Source organism: Pelmatolapia mariae, linkage group LG9 (assembly GCF_036321145.2).
Source record: "Pelmatolapia mariae isolate MD_Pm_ZW linkage group LG9, Pm_UMD_F_2, whole genome shotgun sequence".
In the NCBI taxonomy this organism is placed as follows: Eukaryota; Metazoa; Chordata; class Actinopteri; order Cichliformes; family Cichlidae; genus Pelmatolapia; species Pelmatolapia mariae.
The window spans coordinates 31,177,915-31,197,488 of NC_086235.1; the positions used below are offsets into that span (position 1 = coordinate 31,177,915).

The 19,574-nt window shown below is 42.2% G+C and overlaps 1 protein-coding gene across 5 annotated transcripts in view; it reads right to left on the reverse strand.

The window, feature by feature from the left end:
- Window positions 1-19,574, reverse strand: part of mpp7a (MAGUK p55 scaffold protein 7a) — a 66,246-nt gene that overhangs the window by 21,454 nt on the left and 25,218 nt on the right. For all 5 annotated transcript variants that reach the window (XM_063484158.1, XM_063484161.1, XM_063484160.1 and 2 more), the window contains exons 2-5: window positions 14,138-14,285; window positions 6,366-6,484; window positions 2,275-2,352; window positions 950-1,030 (exon numbers count right to left, since the gene is read on the reverse strand). In XM_063484158.1, the coding sequence (XP_063340228.1) occupies window positions 950-1,030; window positions 2,275-2,352; window positions 6,366-6,484; window positions 14,138-14,174 (315 nt within the window). In that variant the 5' untranslated portion in view covers window positions 14,175-14,285. The remainder of the gene's footprint in view (window positions 1-949; window positions 1,031-2,274; window positions 2,353-6,365; window positions 6,485-14,137; window positions 14,286-19,574) is intronic.

The following is a 19,574-nucleotide window of genomic DNA, read 5'->3' on the forward strand; positions in this document are numbered from 1 at the left end:
AGCAATGGAGGAAGCAGTAGCAGAAAGAACATTTTCCATTGTTTGGTGGGGAATTGCTTGGCTGACCCCATTCTGCACTGGAGCTGAGAGACCACTGCGCAACTACAGCAGTATTTATATGTGTTAGGTGCAGGGGGAAAAACATAGTAATGAGCCTAATGAGTACCGGTTTGATGGAGGTGTGTGTGGAATTGCTGATTCTATGTCTAACATATGTGCTGCCTGGTGAAATATGTGTGTCTGTACCTATAGCACCTGTAAAATCACATGCTCCACACTTGTCTTTGAACAGATTAATGTAGTTGTTCTTAATGTGTTTGGAGAATTTAGGAAATGAACCATAATTACCAGCTCAGACATTGAAAAATCCATGTTTGGGAACCACCATCTCTTGAATCCCTGCTGTTTGACGCTGATAGGTATTGAATATTTGCATGTACTGTAAGTGTGTGTGCGTGTGCTATGTTGGGGGAGAACTAGAGAGCTGTTGTTTCTGGCAGAGCCCAAACAAGCATGACGACAGCGCATTAAAAACGGAGCCTGTCCAACTCTGCTTCTATCCTGCTGTCGTGAAGGCAGCTCTGTCTGGCTGAGACACCTGGAGGCCCTGATGGATGGCCCCAGTTATGCATTAGAAAATAAAAATGTGTAAATTTATTTTGTAGCTGTCTGCATCTGGCTCACGAGGTCAGCAACGGCAGCCAAGAAAACGAGACAAGGCCTGGATCTAACAGGCGTGTTATTTTGTGTACAGCACGATGATTGTAACGCTTTAATGTGGCTGCTGTGCAAACAGCAAAGATCCAGAGCCAGAATTGCCAAATGCTTTGCTGTTTTGGGGATGGAATAATACAATCCTCCACAAAGAGAATATGTGGTTTTAGTTTGTTAAAATCTACTCAGTACAAAATAAGTAAATCCAGTCATGAAGAACAGAAGCAAAACTCACCTTTACATGTGGGTTTGCCAGCAGTTTAAGAAGCTCTTTGACATCCTGACTGGCTGATTTGCCTTCCAGCTCATCAGACACCTGAAAAAGGTAAAGGACACAATGTTCACACAAATGTGCTCAGACCATTAAGCATGCTTCTCTTTTTCAGGAGTAAAACATCCAGTAAAAAACATCCAGTAAAACATCTTTTTCAAGATGTTTTACTGGATTTATGCTTCGACAAGAAGACAACAGCAGTCTGTATTATGGTACAGGTTTGTAATTTACAGTTCAACTCTGCAAGGTGTGCCTTGTGTCAGTAATGAATAGGGGACTTGCATTTAGAGAGATAAACATACTAGTTATGCTTCATCTAAAGAAGATATGTTGGTGTAGCTTCTATTTGTATCATATTGTATTAAGACTTAAAAATGCAGCTCTTTCAGTTACAGGATTTATCTGCAGCTTCATCTTGTCTTAAATTAGGTACATCGCAGCTGGAGGCAAGGCCACACTTTGTCATGCGGCCTAGAACTCCCACCTATTGGCACCTGCCCTTTGATAAATCTTCTATTGCACCAGATCATTTTCCAATGAGAATCTTAAGAACTAAAGAAAACAATCGGTTAAACCTGGAAACAATGGGAGCTCTGAGAGCATTACTGATCACTGGGCCTGAGCTAAACTACATTATGATGAATGACTGGTAGCTCTGAGACGAGTGACTCTGCTTCTAAAGCTCAGGCCACGCTCCTCCATCTGTGCTCTGATTTATGGAAGATCCTCCTGGACGTGGTTGGAGTGTGGAAAGGAGCAGCAAGCCGTCCCACACAGTAAAAACTGACATGAAAGCCACTTGACACTGATGAACCCTTTCTCTGTGTTTGTATTTTTCCTATCTGACCCTGCAGGAATAAAATGCAGACCAATGCTCTCTGATGGCACCAAGTGGTCTGTCCAAGTAACAGCAGAGTTTGTATGAAGATGTTTGGAAGTCAGCCAGAAGAGGAAAAGGGTTTTCCAACAGGGAGAAGGATACAAGTCAGCCATAACAATCATACAGTTCTAGATCAGTGGCCATCACTTTTTATTGATGATGTGGTGTGTCTCTCTTCCTTACAACAACGGCATTGGCCATGCTGGTTTCACTTGAGCGGTGGCAGTCACTTGCTGGGAGTTCTAGACAGTGCGGCCGGGGCCAGTGTCATTTGATGTTATTCAATAAATTAAACCTTCATTAACCGAAACCCATCTAGACAGACACTGTTTACCAAAGGTTCCTTTAATCGATTCATTTGCCTCCCAGCCAATAAAAAGAGCAACAAGTTTTTTAAAACACTTACGTCACGTGCCAGAGGTGCAGCTCCTTCCAGGACGGGGGCGGGCTTGCTCTCTTCATAGTGCTGCAGCCGTTCGTGAATCTGAAAGGACAGATTGTATTCATTATTAAGGCTGAGATAGTAGTGAGCACATGTGGAAGAAAAAGTGTGGACGCTAGAAGCCATTGGCATGTCTCCAAACACACGTGTAAGAAAACATGTACAACCTCCATCAGCCCCATTTTATACATGCACAGAGCTCATTAAATCATGTCCTTAAATACCAAAAGCACACACAAAGATCTTTCACTCCCCCGATCCTCTAAGTATTTCAGTTAGCTTAGCCACTGTACAAACAATCCAGTTTTCCACCATGCATTCGATATGTCCCAGTGGCCCCGTGATGATTCCAAATCATTTCAACAGTCTGGTGAAATTGGCTAAACATTTCCTTATCAGCCTCAGCGCTGTGACTGCACAGTGTTGAGAGACAGAGCTGCATCTCTGGAGAGTTGCTAAAATGGAAAGTAAGCCTGACTCGTGCGCTCACTTTCACTCATTTATATACGCAAAACCACTTCATCATATGTGGAGCAGAGATGGAATAATTTATATACACACAAAGCACACGTTCACACCCACGCACACAACGTCAAAGGCACAGTTGCACACTTGTGCTCCGGCCTACGCACACACAGACTCACAAAAAACACTACAGATATCCCATTTGTGATTTAAAAGCAGCTGCGCAGGAATGCGTTGACAGCCTACAGGCTGCTGTCAGGTCCCATCAGGGAACAGACTGATGGGACAGCTTTCCTCCCAGCAGCCACTCCTGCATCTCTCCTTCCTCAGGCCCAGCATGGTGAAGGGGATCTGGGCCACAGGTCTGACTGATAGCTGGGCCCCGAGCCTGGAGCTTCCAGCTGGATGTGCTAGAAAGCATTCTAGCAGGATGGTGGAACAGAGGAGCCTCTGGCTGAGGAGAGAGTGACAGAGATGCTCTGGGCCACTTCTATATCTAAAGGGCCAAATCCACACATGCGGGAGTGTACACACACACACACACACACACACACACACACACACACACACACACACACAGATGGAGCAGTGACAATGTGTGACAGAAAATCACTCAGCGGGACAGAAAAAGACAAGAAAAGCAGTTTGTTTGCTGTCACACTGAACAGCTACAGATGCTGTGTGCAATTAAAACATCTGTTTTAGGAATGTTAGACATAGTTTTTACTCCTCGCAACACAACTGATTATGTTTTAAAGCTAGACGGCAGCAGTACTGTAAATACAGAGGAAAGCAAGTCAGAATCAGTTGAATGTTCTGACACAATCACTGGACGGTATTTGTCCTCAATGTTTTTGGCCCTGGCAGAAGCTCTGATTAGCAACAACATGAGCAGCGTGTGTCGATGAGTTGATTTGAGTCTCTTCAAGCTGTCATCTGTCTTCGATAATCACCAGGGACCAGCACCAAAATCCAAAACATGATGTCATTCAAAAACATTACCCAAACACCAAATGTCACCAATCAAAATGCACTTTTATAACTTTCCAGTGAAGAAAACGCGACGCAACGACGTGTGAAATGTCTTTACATCGTCTCTCCCCATCAAGATTCCAGTTTAAATCTTGGCCTTAAACAGCTACAGCCATTTCAGCTGGACTTATCCACACAGTCTGCCGAGATAAATCACAGCCTGTTAGGACTCTGTCTTGGCCAGCACAACAGTCATGTTTCAAGGTCATCTTAGAAGTTCAAATCCTGCATAAAGCCGTTATTACTCGGCAATAAAACTCTGTGCATAGGCATGTCGTGGAGGTAAACATTTTTTCCCCCTGTGGACATGCTGATGGATGTTACGACTGCTGTTGATGCTTCGGTAACAACTTAGTGTTGGTGGTATGATGCACATATGGCAACCTGTCATGTTGTAAACTTTTTTAGATCCCCAGTTATCTCAGAATTAATCCTGAGGTAACTGGGGGTCAAATCACACTATAACACTATATAAAACAGTGCTAACTGCATCTTGTGAACATCATCTATAAGCCCTAACATTACGGCTAACTAGTTTTATTTTTCTTTCCACTGAGTTATTGGTTTGAAATAATCTGTCACTAGTTAGCTAACATGAACTAATCTAATGTTAAGGGTCAGGGTTGCACACTTTGGAGACCTTTCAAAATACCTGAAGACATAAAACATAGTATTTAAGCAGGCTTAAGACCTCTGCCCAGAAAACTTCACATCACACCCTTTAAAAGCTGAACATCTTTTTCAAAGTGACCTGGAACAGAACCCTGCGACAGACTGGCGACCTGTCCAGAGTGTACCCTGCCTCCCGCCCTTAGGCAGCTGGGATAGGCTCCACAGTCCCCCCGCAACCCTGAAAAGGATAAGCAGCAGAGAATGGATGGATGGATGGAGGGATGGATGGACCTGGAGTAATGGCTGTGGGATCATTCGAGAGATTTTCCTTGATTACCAATACAGACAATACAAAATGATAGAATAGGGACTGGTTGACCTTTAGCTTTCTTCTTGTTTTAATTGTCCCTCCAGTGTGCTAGACATGATTCAAAAAGTTTTTCAGCAGTCAACAGCATACTGTGACCCGTCTGCTGCAATATGGAGTTTCCTTCTTCCTTCCCTTGTCCCTATCATAACCTTGCATTTGGCTTCATCTATCATCATCTATCCCCTTTTGGCTCATTTCAGAGGTACTTGTTTGTGGACAACGTACTTGAGCCGGTAACTCTGGGCTGCAGTCGACCATTGAACTTTAATGAAAACATTTGGAAGGTAGCCTAAATACAAAGTAAGACAGTGCAAGGAAGGGGATATATTTTGGATTCAAGTGAGGCTTTCAAACTATAAATAAGCACCTGGCTCATGTCATGAGAATATTTTCTAGCAACAAACAGATGTAAATAAAAGCTGAAAGATGATATTGGACAATATTTCTTTCATCTCTGTAACATAATCGGATTAGGAGGGATGTGAGACGTCCTGACCATCTGGTGAGTACAGGTGAGAGAGACAGAAAGAGCATATGTCTGGTTTAAGTCTTCATGTTGCTCTGAATTCTCTACTTCTTTCTTGTCTCTCTCTCCATCTGTGACACCTCCTCCTCTGGACCTTCTCTCTCCTTCCAGACAGAGTGACCAGTAACTGGCTGTAATTACCCAGGTGAGGCATGAGCGTTTCCATATGAGCGACCTGGGTTAGGAAGCCTGTCAGATTAATGTGATGTATGTGTTTTCTCTCTGCTGTTTAGCCTTTCCTTCGTATCCCCTCTACAACCTTACACAAACCCAAAATAAAGGTGGACTGTGGAGATTTGGTGGCCGAGCTTTAGGAAGAGGACAGTTAAGGTTTTATTAATGGTGTCTCCATGATGTTAGCCACTTTCACCTGAATGCTGCATCTGGTTTCTGAGTAAGACGAGATGGTTGTTTGGTACTTCTGTGCGTTTTAAAGTCTGCCTGTCTGTCCATTTGGCTCACTAGGATGGCTCAGGTAAACCTATCAGTCAGACGCAGCGGTCGAGCAGCTATTACATTTATTTACTGAATAATAAAGAATGGAAAGCTGATTTGCAGGAAAACTACCCCATGTTTAGGTGGGAAAATTGTTCTCTATTTAACAACAAAAATCAGAGAAAGATTTCAGACAAACCTTCTCCCCAATCTCTGCAGCTATCTAGTTTAACAGGCAGTAACCAAACCACAGGCCCCTTTCTGCTGGTAGAGGAAGGAATTAGAAGGTCTGGGCAGGTAGATGGGGCAATAGGACTGTAATTCATGAATAATAATTGCTTTTGAGGCAGAGGGGCTCCTCTTTTCAAGACTTTTTATTTGACTAATTTAGTTGTCTGCCTTCTTGGCAATAAACTTTGTACACAATCTACATGTGCAATTAAAGCTAGGCTTGGTTAAACTGAGGTATTCATATGTATAGCACTTAAATGAAATTACTTAAGTGTTTTAAGTGTATTTAAGAGTTATCAGTGCGTGCATATATGAGTTAAACAACACATGATTTTCTGAAAAACATATAGGCAAAATTCCTATAACTCTATTTGTTTGTTGTACCTTGACAAGTGAGTGGAGACTTCTCTCTCCAAACATATCCTGAAGGAAGGTGTTGTCCTCAGAGCAGTTGACATGAGGCTGCAGCTGGGATGGCAGGGCCGCCAGCAGCTCATACAGACCTGCAGAAGGAAAGAGGAAGCAGGGGGGTCAGTGTGGTAGTGGGAGGTGTGAGTTGTTGCATGCACAGCAAAAGACACAAGTGCTGTATGTGTGCATGAATACATATACACCCAACACACACAGAGTCAGGCAGAAAGCAGATGCACACGTAAAAACAAAACACACAAAGTCCTGTACTAGTGCCTTTAGGAAGGAGTACATACTTACACAGACTAGAGCTCTAATTATAATCTGTGGATGTTCTCCCTTTTCCCTCCATGCTGATTCTATTACGCATTAAAAAAAACAAAAACAAAAATGTATGGTTCAAACTTCTACGAGCGACCAAACAGACGATGATATCCCTCGCTTGCTTGCCACTGGAAAGAAGAGGAAACATAAAGGCAATAAACTATTTCCCTTCCCCGGCCTTTACTTCTTGCTTTTGTTCTAGCCCTTCCTGTTGTTTGAGGGACGCTTCTGTCCATGATTAGAAACAACTAAAAAAAACAGGGAATGAAGAATCCCACTTCTTTTTTGATTAGTTAACAAGTTCAATATGAAACTTCTTTTTTAATAAAACACACAGCACATATGCACACATCTTCGCTGTCCGTAAACACTCCATTTACTAAACCATTTCAGCAACTGAATCTGAAGTAAGTGAAATGAACAGACATTGCATTAATCCAGGTCTATGTGAGCCATGCACAGGTCAACACTATTGCATGTGTAAGGTTTGTTGGTTACAGTGTGAGACGCAGGCCTCGTGGAACAAGAGGCTCGCGGCTAAATCTGAATCCTCTCAGAACAGCGGATGCTGAAATCCACGAGGCCTTTCAGGGTTTTACTCACCCAGCTTATAAAAAGAATGAAGATTTCAAATTCAATTTAAAGAGAACCAGACTGGGGAGCTGATGGTTTCAAGATTAAGCAGGGGGGAGGTGAAGCACTCAAGACGGAGAGAGCACAAAACCAGTGAGTGAGTGGGGTTACATCCAAACACAACACAGTCTTGGAGCACAGCTGATGAAGAGTGGTAGCAGATACTTGTTTGCTGTTCACTTCTGGTCCGCAGTGTGGCTGTGATCCACCAAACTAGGTGATGCATTAAAGGTCAGGCTCATACTGAATGCAGTCAAGCTGCATCAAAGACCCCTTCACTAATTCTCCAGAAAAGGCCCCCCAGTTTCAAACTCCACAAACACAACCACACAGTGCTTGAAAGCCTTTGGACTAACACTGATTATGTGAAGAAGTTCTAAACATATCCACAGCAGAGCCACTGAAACGTCAAAACAAAGACAAGTGGCTTGGCTACCTCTCTGAGAGTGTCTTTCATCAGAGCACAGGGCAACAGAGAGACAGGAAAGAGAAAAAAAGAAAATCACCACAGACAGAAGCAGAGTAAGTCAGAGCTGAAAATGACTGATTGATGGTTGACGTTGACTGCTGCTGAGCGACTGACTGAACTGGGTTCTGACCAGGTTAGAGGCCGTGTGTGCTGGCAGCTCTGAACGTTTTGTGGGAGAGCTGATGTCATGCTCTCCTGCTGCTGCTGCTGCTGTTGGGCACCAGGATACATCAGTATAATATCCTGCCCTTTTCTCTAAACCCTGACACGATTCCTGTGCAGTGTTAGCGCTTCATACCTCACCGTTTCTCTGGTGAAAAAAAACATACAACAAAAAAGGGGGGAAGAGAGACCAAGAGAACTTTTACACATAATGATGCAGGCCAGATGCAGGTTCTGGTGTCCTCATCACCAGAAAGTTTGCTTTGTAGCTAACAAAAGCCGCCTGAGGGCAGCTGGCCCTCTCAATCATTTACAACTTGGAACTCTCTACAGAACATCTCACATAATATATTCAACAAAAGGATTTAAAGAGACATGGGATGAGGTGATGGGTGTAGAAAGGGCTGCTAAGGGAGCCCACTTCCCTCTCTATACCGATCTTCTTACAAAATACGAACTGATGAAAATGAACTCGTTTTTTATACATGAAATGAACGCTGGGTTTTGTCTTTCTCCCAGGTGCTCGGTGAATTATTGACCCCCCTCAATATATGGGGGGGTTTAAGAGGTTTGCCAGACTGCTGGGGGAATAGTGTTGTGACAACATATTTCAAACACTGCCTTGTGAACATGTCTGAGATCCATGTTCACTAATCCACTGGAGGCTTGATTTACCTTCCTATTCTCCAGTTGAGAGAGGAGGAAAGACGGCCTCAAGCAACAGCTTTACTGAAAAAGCAGTAGACTTGATAGTAAAAGATACTTATTTGAACATTTTTTTGCCAAACTCGCTGAAAAAATGGTTTTCAGTGAACTTTGATAAAAGAAATTACAGAAGAGGATGTACTGATAGATAACACTATGCCATGATGTTTAACTGAATTCAGTTTAAGTTATGTTTATGTCATCTTAAGGCACTTTATATCGTAAGAAAAGAGAGAACGAGCCAAAGCAATAGGACAATAGCCTGTGAGCAAATATTTGGCGACAGTGGTGATAAAAAGAATCTTTTATAACAGTCAGAGACCACAGGCAAAGCCAGGATCAGAGAGAAGCAGCTATCTGCAGATTAAAGATTTAAGTCTACTTGTTCATCCTGAAGTCTCCAGTCTTAAATCAACACCTACAACAGATCACTCCACCAGAAAACTGCAATCACAGTTTTCTGGTGTCAATTTTTGTCAGGCATGTGTTTGGTGTTTTGCTGACAGATTTGACATGTTTTGAGTATAAATGTGGGAACAGGGTGACAGCAGAAGTTGCAGACTGATGGATTTGGATGGAAAATCTCAAAAACCCATTAGGACTCTGTTATTTGTCAATATGACCTGCCAGTTTAATAAACCAGAACTGTCAGGTGACATACAAGGACCCAAATAGCAGACAGATCTGGCCCGGATCTGGTGTCAAGCCAGCACTGCTGGCTGACTTCTGGCATGGTAAGTGATATGTCATCCAGATATGGGCCATGCCTGGCGTAGATGGCACTGTTTATGTGATGGCATGCCACATTTGGCCCGATTGTGGTTTGGTGTATGTGGCCCAGGCTCATAGAAAATAGGTCTGGCCCGGATCTGGCATCAAGCTGGCACTTCTGACTGACTGGTGTCATGGCAGGGTGTATGTCAACCAGATGTGGGCCAGGTCTGGCAATGACGGCACTATTTATGTTCCTATTTTCCTATTTTAGTTAGAAGACCCAAATGCCATGTTGCAATACTATAATGCTATGGTAGCCAACATTTCAAATGCAGGTTTGACAGGTTTGTGAGTGTATACTTTATCCAAAACCTAGTGACGGTTTACTCATGTTTACCACTGGGTGGCTGTAGTTCAGGAGGTAGAGCAGGTCATCCACTGATTGGAAGGTTAGTGATTCGATCCCTGGCTCCTCCAGTCTGCATGTCAAGAGTGTGAATGTGTACGAATGTAGTTAGGAAGCATTGAGTTAAGAATCAGTCCATTCTCTGTCTGAACACAGTTTCGTCATGTTACTTTTGCACTATTATGTTCCAGCACATGTTGTTATTACATGGCTTGATTAAGGTACACATTAGGCTGACATCTGGGGCCAGAGCTGAAACTGTTCTGGGCCAGCAAAGGGCCAGCAGTGTGTCTGCAACTGGCCTTGTGCTGGCCCATGTGTGGGCCACCTCTGGCAAACCTGATCTGGGCCACCAAAGCGCTGTCATTCTTTGTGGTATGTGGGCCACGTGTAAGCACAATGTGTGGGCCAGATCCGGGCCATACCAATTTTGCTATGTGGGGATGTGTGCTGCATACAAATTCAGGAAAATACATATCAAAACACAAACATTTTTAATGAAATGTATCTACAAATTGAAGTTTACAGACATATTTACAGTTTTTAGAGGTTAACATTTTTCAAGTTATTAAATTTATATGAATTATTATATAAACAATGGCGTGGCTTTTTGGCAACAAATCATAGGTATGGAAAATGTCATTTTTTCCCACTCATCAAGTCAGGAACTCCCTTTAAAAAACACACATTAGTAATTTAATGTGTGTGACACCATCCCTACCATATTGTCTGTTTTTTTCTCATGATTCTTTTAAAGTCAGGTGTCACAGTGTAATCAAAAGTACCATATTCTTTATTTCCTCCTGAAGTTTAGCTTAGATTCATTTCTCTTACCTCTGAATAAATCCGTGGAAGTGCTTGTTTGTATAAGCCTTTGTGTTGTTGAATGTAACTTCCTTTACTCTATGTCCTCTTTGTCTATGTGTTATTGTCTGAGTTTATTCTCTCTCCTTTTTTTCAGTTGCTGCCTCTTTCATTTTAAATGTTGGTTCCTCTTTGGGCTTTCACTTTTAAAGATAGATTTGGCAGAAATGAGTTTCATTCTAATTAAGGATGGGAATCAATAACCAGTTCTTGTAGAGAAACAGTTCCCAGTAGTCCAAGTCCTTGGAACTGTTAATGTGTTTGCCTATCGATTCCACTTATCCACTTGCCCTTGCTCTACAATCAGCTGGTGTTAAAGTGCAAATGATATCCAGGACAGAAACAACTGTATTATGCTCTTAACACAACTTTGGCTCTTTGCAAGTATCTGCATAGACAACATGCTAATGCTAAGCTAGCGAAGAACCTAAAGTGATGTTAAAGCTGAGTGAATGGCAACCCCAGACCCTGAACTTCAACAGATTACAAACAGATGAGGACAAATCCATCCATACTTCCAAGGATGGCTGGGCTGTCCCTTAGAGACAGGGTGAGGAGCTCGGAGTAGAGCAGCTGCTGCTCCTCCACATTTAAAGGAGTCAGGTAAATAAGGGATCTGACTAGGATGCCATCTGGATGCCTGCTAGATGAAGTATTCTGGGCATGTCCTACCATGGGGTAACCTCAGAGCAGACCAATGACTTGCTGGAGAGATTATATCTGTTGATTGGCTCTGTTAAAGTCCTGGTGTCCACCCAGATGAGCCCCCTTTTTCTGACTAAAGATAAGGCAGCCAGGGTGAGGGAAGTCTGGGCTTCTCTGCTCAGGCTGCTGCCCCCATGACCTTAACTAGGATACAGGGTGATTGATGGATGGATGGATGTTGTTCATCCTTCGTGTGGTAGGAAAGTGTGATGGCGTAATACCTTGCTAAGGGTGCAACAAACCTCAGCATAGCACAAATCTTTCTCCCCATGCCGTAACTGCCGTTCACTGTAATTTATCTCAGTTTGTCATTTCTTCTCTCTCGTGCTTGGCCTCTCACTCGCACACAATTCTGCAGAGTTTCATCATCATCATTTTTGTGGCTTATTTTTGGTAGCAGAGCAACCTTTAAAACCAGGGCATGGCAAATATAAAACTACACTGCAGAAATTCAATAAAATATTATCTATCATATGTCTTCCAGCTGGAAGTACAGATTGTAGTGAAACAGATTAAACTACAGTGGCGCACCAGCAGTCATCATATTTTTTAACATGTTATTTCCTTATTACATTTTGAAGCTGTAGTTTTAAGTCACAGCTGATCTAAAAATGTATTTATCAATTAAATGGTTGCTTTTTTCTTGAAAACTATGAATTCTTTTTTCCATCATCCTCACAGAACTTTTGCTCCTAAATCAACAGCTTTCTTAGGATACCAGGAGTAATACTACCAGTAATCTGTACAAACGTCGATAGAACACCAGTTACTCCCTATGCCAGGCTAACCACAACCATTTGTGTCTCCTCCTAACCTGTAACACAACATTCATAATGCTCATTAGGTTTCACCTGCTCACACAACTTCACGGGACCATCAAGGGGGAAATGGGCCAGAGGAATCTTTACGTGTTTTATTTGGAAACCTGAACCCTTGCCGGTAATTGCCCAAAATGACTATAATCGTAATTGACGGTCTGGCTTTCTACTTTGCCTTTACAAATTTCCAGAACAACGGGACCTTTGGTTACTAGTAAATGGACTGATTCTTATATAGCGCTTTTCTACTATCCCAGAATACTCAAAGCACAACATGCCACATTCACCCCCATTCATTCTTCTATACTTCAGTGCTGTCTAGCAAACATTCACACACATTCACGCTGCGATGGATGCATTGGAGAGCAACTGGGGGTTATAATCTTGCTCAAGGATTTTTGGCATGCAGACTAGGGGGAGCCAGGGATCGAACCACCAACCTTCCTGCTCTATCACCTGAGCTACAGCCACCCTGCTGCTCTGTTACTCTGTTAAAAGTCTGGACACAGAAACACACATGCTCTTTATCCATCAGCGTAAGACTTAATGTCTCTCCTCCTTTTGTCCTCATGCTGTTCAGAGCTTGTCAAGACCTCTGTGTGTGCGTGCACAGTGATGTAGCCACCCATCAATCCAGGGGGTCAGTGTTGACATTGTGGAGGATTATAAATACCTTGGAGTCCACATTGACAATAAACTGGACTGGGCTAAAAACACTAAAGCACTCTACAGGAAGGGCCAGAGTCGTCTCTATTTTTTGAGGCGACTGAGGTCCTTCAACATCTGCCACAAAATGCTGAGGATTTTCTACGAGTCTGTTGTGGCCAGTGCGATCCTCTATGCTGTTGCATGCTGGGGGAGCAGGCTGAGGGTCGCAGATGCCAACAGACTCGATAAACTGATCCGTAAGGCCAGTAATGTTGTTGGGATGGAGCTGGACTCCCTCAAGGTGGTGTCGGAGAGGCGGATGCTGTCCAAAATAAAGACAATGTTGGATAACACCTCCCACCCACTCCATGACATGCTGGTCAGTCACAGGAGCACGTTCAGTGAGAGACTGAGAGTACCGAAAAGCACCACTGAACGTCACAGGAAATCATTCCTGCCTGTGGCCATCTCCCTGTATAATGCATCTGCTTAACATACTGGTTACTGCTACAACTACACGGTTCTTTTCCAGCTATTTATTATTGTGTGACTTGTGTTTCTTTCCTGCTATTTATTATTGTGTGACTTATGTATATATATATAGATATATATATATTGTGCTATTCTTAGTTAGCGTGTTGTCTGTTTTGTTAATGTTGGTGTATAATGGAGCACTGTAACAAAGAAATAATTTCCCCCAGGGATCAATAAAGTATTCTGATTCTGATTCTGATTCTGATTAGGTTGGTCTGAGAGCAGAAAAGCGTTCCTGAGGGGAGAGGTGGTGATTTCTGCCAGCTGTCTCGGTGATGACAAGTCTGACATGTTCCTCATTCTGACATCACACACACGCACTCCTCACAACTGGAAGGCGAGAGCACGGTGTATGTATTTTAACATCATTTTGCTCTATGTTGTTAAACTGCTTTTCTATGCTTTTCATTTAGCTGGGCACAAAATGGAGTGAAAATAGACTTTGGTTTATTTTCCAACCGCAGTTTTACATGGTCCACTCGAGTCAAGAAAAAGTACCCTGAGGCACATGAATAGTAATTCTTTTCTACACTGAAATTAGATTTGGGCTCCCCTTAAAGTGGTGGGTGCACCAGGCTATACTGACATTTAAATAAAAATATATTCATTTTTCAGCTGAGGTCAGACTTGCATTCATACTCTTCTATTTGTATGCTGTGGAGCCACATAATAGCATGAATCAAATAAGTCCTTTAGCAAATTCTTCTAAAAGACACATATTAGTAGTGTTGCTGATTGTGTTCCTCGCCTGAGGGTCCGTTACCTGGCTCATGGCTGGTTCCGGTGGCCAGGGCAGGCATGTCTCCTGCCGGCTACTTCCTGGTCCTCCTCAGACTGTGGAAAATGGCGTCAGGAGCTCCTCGGAAGCAATCTCCAGCTGAATCTGAGGATGGGCTTTATGCCATAGAGCCCTGCAAGAGAACAAGAATTTTGAGCCTACTTGGGGCAGAATAGATGTATATGTCTGAGTATGTGTTTAGGGATTACACTGGCATCTGTAACCATGGATATAAATATCTATTATACCAGCAAAACATATATTTTTCTCTGTAGGTGAGCCAGTGCATGTGCATTGACAGTGTGTTCACAATTTACTTCTGGTGTTTACAACGCATTACTTTTTCTGCTGCTACTTTTCAGCTTATATATACCCCTGAATCACAACATAAGGAAACCAAGCAGCTAATGTGCATCAGTGTGGACAACACACACGTATTCTGCTCATTTCCAACTCCATGTCTTTATTCTTGGATTCTATTGAAGTAGTTTTCCATTATCCAGAGTTCAAACTAATCCTTTTTCTCCTTCTGTTCATCCTCTGCATGGGTTCGAGTTTCAGCTACCTTACCCCAACCTTTAATAAATTTTATGTATATAAGACTGTATCACAGCAACAGTCACATCAAGGCGCTTATTGTAAACTAAAGACCCTACAATAATAGAGAGAAAACCCCGACAATCAGACAACGCCGTATTAGAAAGCACTTAGCGTCAGTGGGAACTACAAACATTAACAGAAAAAAACCCTCCAGCTCTGTACAAACACATGTAGTTTGAGTCTACGTAGCAAAATAGAAACAAACATGAAAAGTCTTAAGGTATGCTCTTTTTCTTCATTTTTTGTTGCATGTAAAGGGGAATGACCACATTCTCAAATGTTAGTGTCTGCTCAGACCACAAGAAAACTGATGGTCATGGGAAGAGTAAAGTGACACCTTGCCATGTTGATAAAGGTCAAGCTCTGCTTAGTTGCAATGAGCTGTTCCTCCATGTATCCATGTAAAGCCTGACATCTCCAAATGGTTCTCCCACCATCTAGTGGGAACTGTTGCAACTGCAGGGAGTGTTCACCCTAAGAAACCCAGCTGGGGTGCAACCTGAAGGACTTTTCCTCAACAAAACACCTGTATGTATGTTAGTCAGAAGATCTTGTCTGCATGTACGGAAACACATCTGGGTGATGGAAATGTGTACAGACTGTTATTCTTCTCTTTTCAAAAACAATCCTTTCTGCTGGGCCTGCGGGGAGAAGCAGTGGAACAATCTGAATCTCAGCTGGATGCTGATGAAGTTAGAGAGAGAAACAGTCAGGAGGTGAATGACTTACAGAGAAAAACACTCGAGTGCCTGAAACTTCTCACTGCCTATCAAGAAATGTAAAGTCTGTTTCAAGTTTAAAACTTGAAGACAGTTTTATTATTTAATCTTTAGCTTCTTCTCCTCTTTCTTGAGCAGACAGGACATTGGAAGATCACTGCGCACAGCAAAAGGCAAAAAGAAATCAAGAACTTCATCAGGTAAAGAAACAGGAGACAAACATGTCATCCTCTGAATGCTTTCTCAGGGTTCAACTGGGTGAAATGCTGTCTCCATCTGGGCCTGACAGGAAGAGCAATAACAGGACACAAGAGAGGTCAACTTTGCCAACGAAGGTCAGCGCCATTCAATCCTCCCCAGACACCCATTGGGATGTTGGATTTTCTGTCTGTCCTGTTCTTCTCATATCCAGTAACAGCAAGGCCAGCTCCTGGCACTGGATTTTACTGGGCCACCATGAATGACACTCGTCTCCACTGCGTAACTGATGACCATCCAAAACCAGCCCTGTCACACCTGCTCTGGTTACAGCTCAAAGGAGCAGTTAGCTCCAAAGTTATCCAGCAGCTCCAGTGTCTGCTGATCAGCTTCAGGGTTTATCTACACTGGTCTTTAGTGATATGACAGAAAATCTATTCAGCAGCCTGTGCAACACATGCTCCTTTTACCAACACCGTTCTGTCAGCTAGATTGAAGAAATTCATCTTGTGACATTTAAATAAAAGTAATCACTGCAGTGATCACAAATGTGATGAAAATATTTAATGTTAGCTTTCAGATTCGACACTTCTTAGACACTCAATCCTACTAGATGTTTTAGTCAGTACCAAATATATATAGAAAGGATAAAACTGTTTGAGGTCTGTGTAATCACTGGTGATCCCCTAACCCTTTACCTCCAACTATCATCTAAATCCACTGCACAGTTCTTGCAGCATCCAAGGCCACAGACTTGCTGAGGTATTAAATTTGCAGACAGTAATCAACAGCTGCATGCTGAAGGGTACACTATGTTGTTTTTGCTTGCTCTTGTGTGTTTCCATAAAGGTCAGTTATGATAGCAGACAGCACACAATCTTCCAGCCCATAAAAAGAGGTTTCTAAATATTTTTCCTGTGATGATGTTTAGAGGAGGGAGGTTCTGCTACAGAGACTGAAGATGAGAGATGTACAAGCTCATGGGTTTAAAACGAGGAATAAAGCTGTGCTTTTTATGGAAAACTGTGGTTGCTTCAAGCCAGTATGATGTAGAGTAGCTGAAATACAAATTGATTTCTTTCTTCACAGTCGCCCCGATTCCAACACCCCAAACCACCACAATGTGCAAAGTCAGACAGACAGAAGTAGATAGAGTTACAGGCGATGCACACAAGCATACATGACACACTTGTAAGAGCATAATTGCAGCTTAACCAGCTGTGGTAAAGGCAAACATTCATTTACACACAGTGGAACTCCATTTCAATGAGCTGTGCATAATTGCAGTGTATTAAAGCGTGGTCTTTGGGAATTTTTATCCACATGACATTCTGAAATGGAAAGAAAGAAATTGAGAAATCCTCCTGATGGCAGCCCTCTGCTGTTTTCTGGTTCTTCTGTGGAAAAACACATTGTTGAATAATGTCTTTCTCCTGCCTCGCTGCGACACTGCCAAAGTGTCACCACGTCCATTCCTATTAAGCATGAGGCGCGTGGCGTTGGCGGGACAGGGTTGAGCTTTCTGTAGTGTGCCATGTGTCTTCTGCTTAATAGCCGTTAGCTTTATGAGGGATCGGGGCTGCTTAAAATAAGACTTGGCGGTAAGTGGCACGGTTTGTGTTCCTGGAATGACTGACTGCTATGGAGGAGGAGAGGAGCACTAATAACAAAGAACAATAGGAAGAAGTCCATGCATGTGTATGTAAACGGATTAGGTTAGCAAATGTGGAATATCGATGTAAACCAAGATGTAGAAGAGTTCATATCAACAAGGGCAGCGTCCTTGTAAGCAGTTAACAGGAAAATGTGAAAAGTGAGCTCTCATCTCTCGAGCTCAGGTGGGATTTTTTTGACACCTCAGACAGAATCAGCACTCAGCCATGTGTTCCTCATGATTCTCCAGTTTTTCCACATAAAATACTTCTGCTTATGTATATGTACACACATGAACACACACACACACGCCAAGAAAATCAATATACAACTCTCTACTGTATTCTGTATTTCCTACAGAAAAACTACACTAAAGGTTTTGCAGCTGCACTCCAAAATGTAACACTTCCCATGTAATTTCAACTTAATAAAAGCTCATAGTAACAGGGTTATCGTATCAATCAGTATGAACTGTACAAATACTGATAGACAGTGAAAAAAGAACAAACAAAGTCACTTTGTCTACACAAAAATCATTTGACCACAGAAACCTTCATGAGCACATGATTGAATACATGAGCAGGGCAAAAACAGGTTCAGTAAGCCAACCAGCCAAAATCCGGTCTAACCGATGACAACGATGTACTACACAAGATAACAAATCAAGAAGAAATGGCCAAAAGCTCTGCAGGGACTTACCAGATCACCTTCTTCGTTCAACAGAAACAGCTTTGTACACAGCAGCAGACACTCAGACGTGCACAAAAACACTAGAGCCTCCCATACAGGATGATACCCACCCGCCAGGTGTGTCACCTCACCTGGAAAGACCTGAAACTCGAGTTCCTCCTGCCTAAGGGTTGACTGCGCTCCACCCTCTTTTAATTTGCACTACAACTCAATAGTAAACAGACAGAAAGGGTGTTAACCAGTTTGACCCCGACACAAAAAAACAAGTCTTATCTTGGTGTCTTTCTCCGAAACTGGAAACTTTTATTTGACTTTGATTTTACATACAGCCTTGCTTCTGTTTGGCTAAACATGCTTTTAAGTATACTATAGAAACATATCAATCAAACTATATTTCCTTCTGTCATACACAATGTAACTTCAAAAAGGTCCAGATAAAGTGCTTAGTAAACGCAATACAGCATAGTCTTTTCAAAACGTGATAACAACAAATAACCACTAGATGGTGCAATCAGCTCACTAAATATTTTCACTGCTCAGCCACCAGGAGCAAAAACTACTTTGGAGAATAGCTGACAGCTTACATTTACATTGTTGCTTCAGTGTGTGTATTTTTGTGTGTGTGTGAGTGCCCCCATCATGACCTCAAGATGTGCCTCAGTGTGCCAGTAAATACAGGGATCAGTAATCTCATCCACTGCCTGCCAGGCAGGGCCCCATTATTCCTCCACAGAGGAGACAGTTTTGTTCTTGATGCTCATTTAGTTAAGGTGGCACACAAAGACAGAAAATTATCATGCTTATTAATAAATCAGATTACAATGGATTTTGAGAAGAAAAAAAGGAATTAATTAAGAATACTGTAGTGCAATAATTTTGCAAGACTTGAGCAAGTTGCCAGTTGTACACATTATCTGAGCTTTTTTCACTGAACACTTAATTCAACCCTGATCTGCCAAAAGAGGCCATATAAAAAAAGCCAACTCGGAGGTTGACAAAAGCAGATAAAGGGTCATTTCAAGCAGAATATTCTTTTTCAAACACAGCTTTGCAGATGCATGGCCAAAAATCCTTGATATGGCTTTTTCAGGAGCATTAACGTACTATTTGCCATTTGCCTCCAAGTATACTGAATGGGGACATCTATTACCTGCATAACCTTCTTACTAAGTTAAAACTAACAGATAATGATAATAAATGGGAGATTAATTGTCCATAATAATACAACAGCACTGCTATAATACACAGTGTGTTTCTTTGTCCACAAACTCATCGTAGACCATCAGGTGTTGAACAACCAAACCTTTCCCACAGGTACATCTTAGGCTCCTGAAGGTTCTTATCTATATCAGATATTATTACATCATTATTTCACCTAGCACCCACTTAGCAACAAGCATAGCAACCCAAAATACAAAGCAAAAGCATTGTATTATTTTTATTTCATGGCATTCATCTAATTTATATCCGTATAAAATATCTGTATAAAATAGTGCTTTTTTAGCATATGAACTCTTTTTTATGTCATTTTGTTCTGGTTGGGATGCATTTTCATAGACATT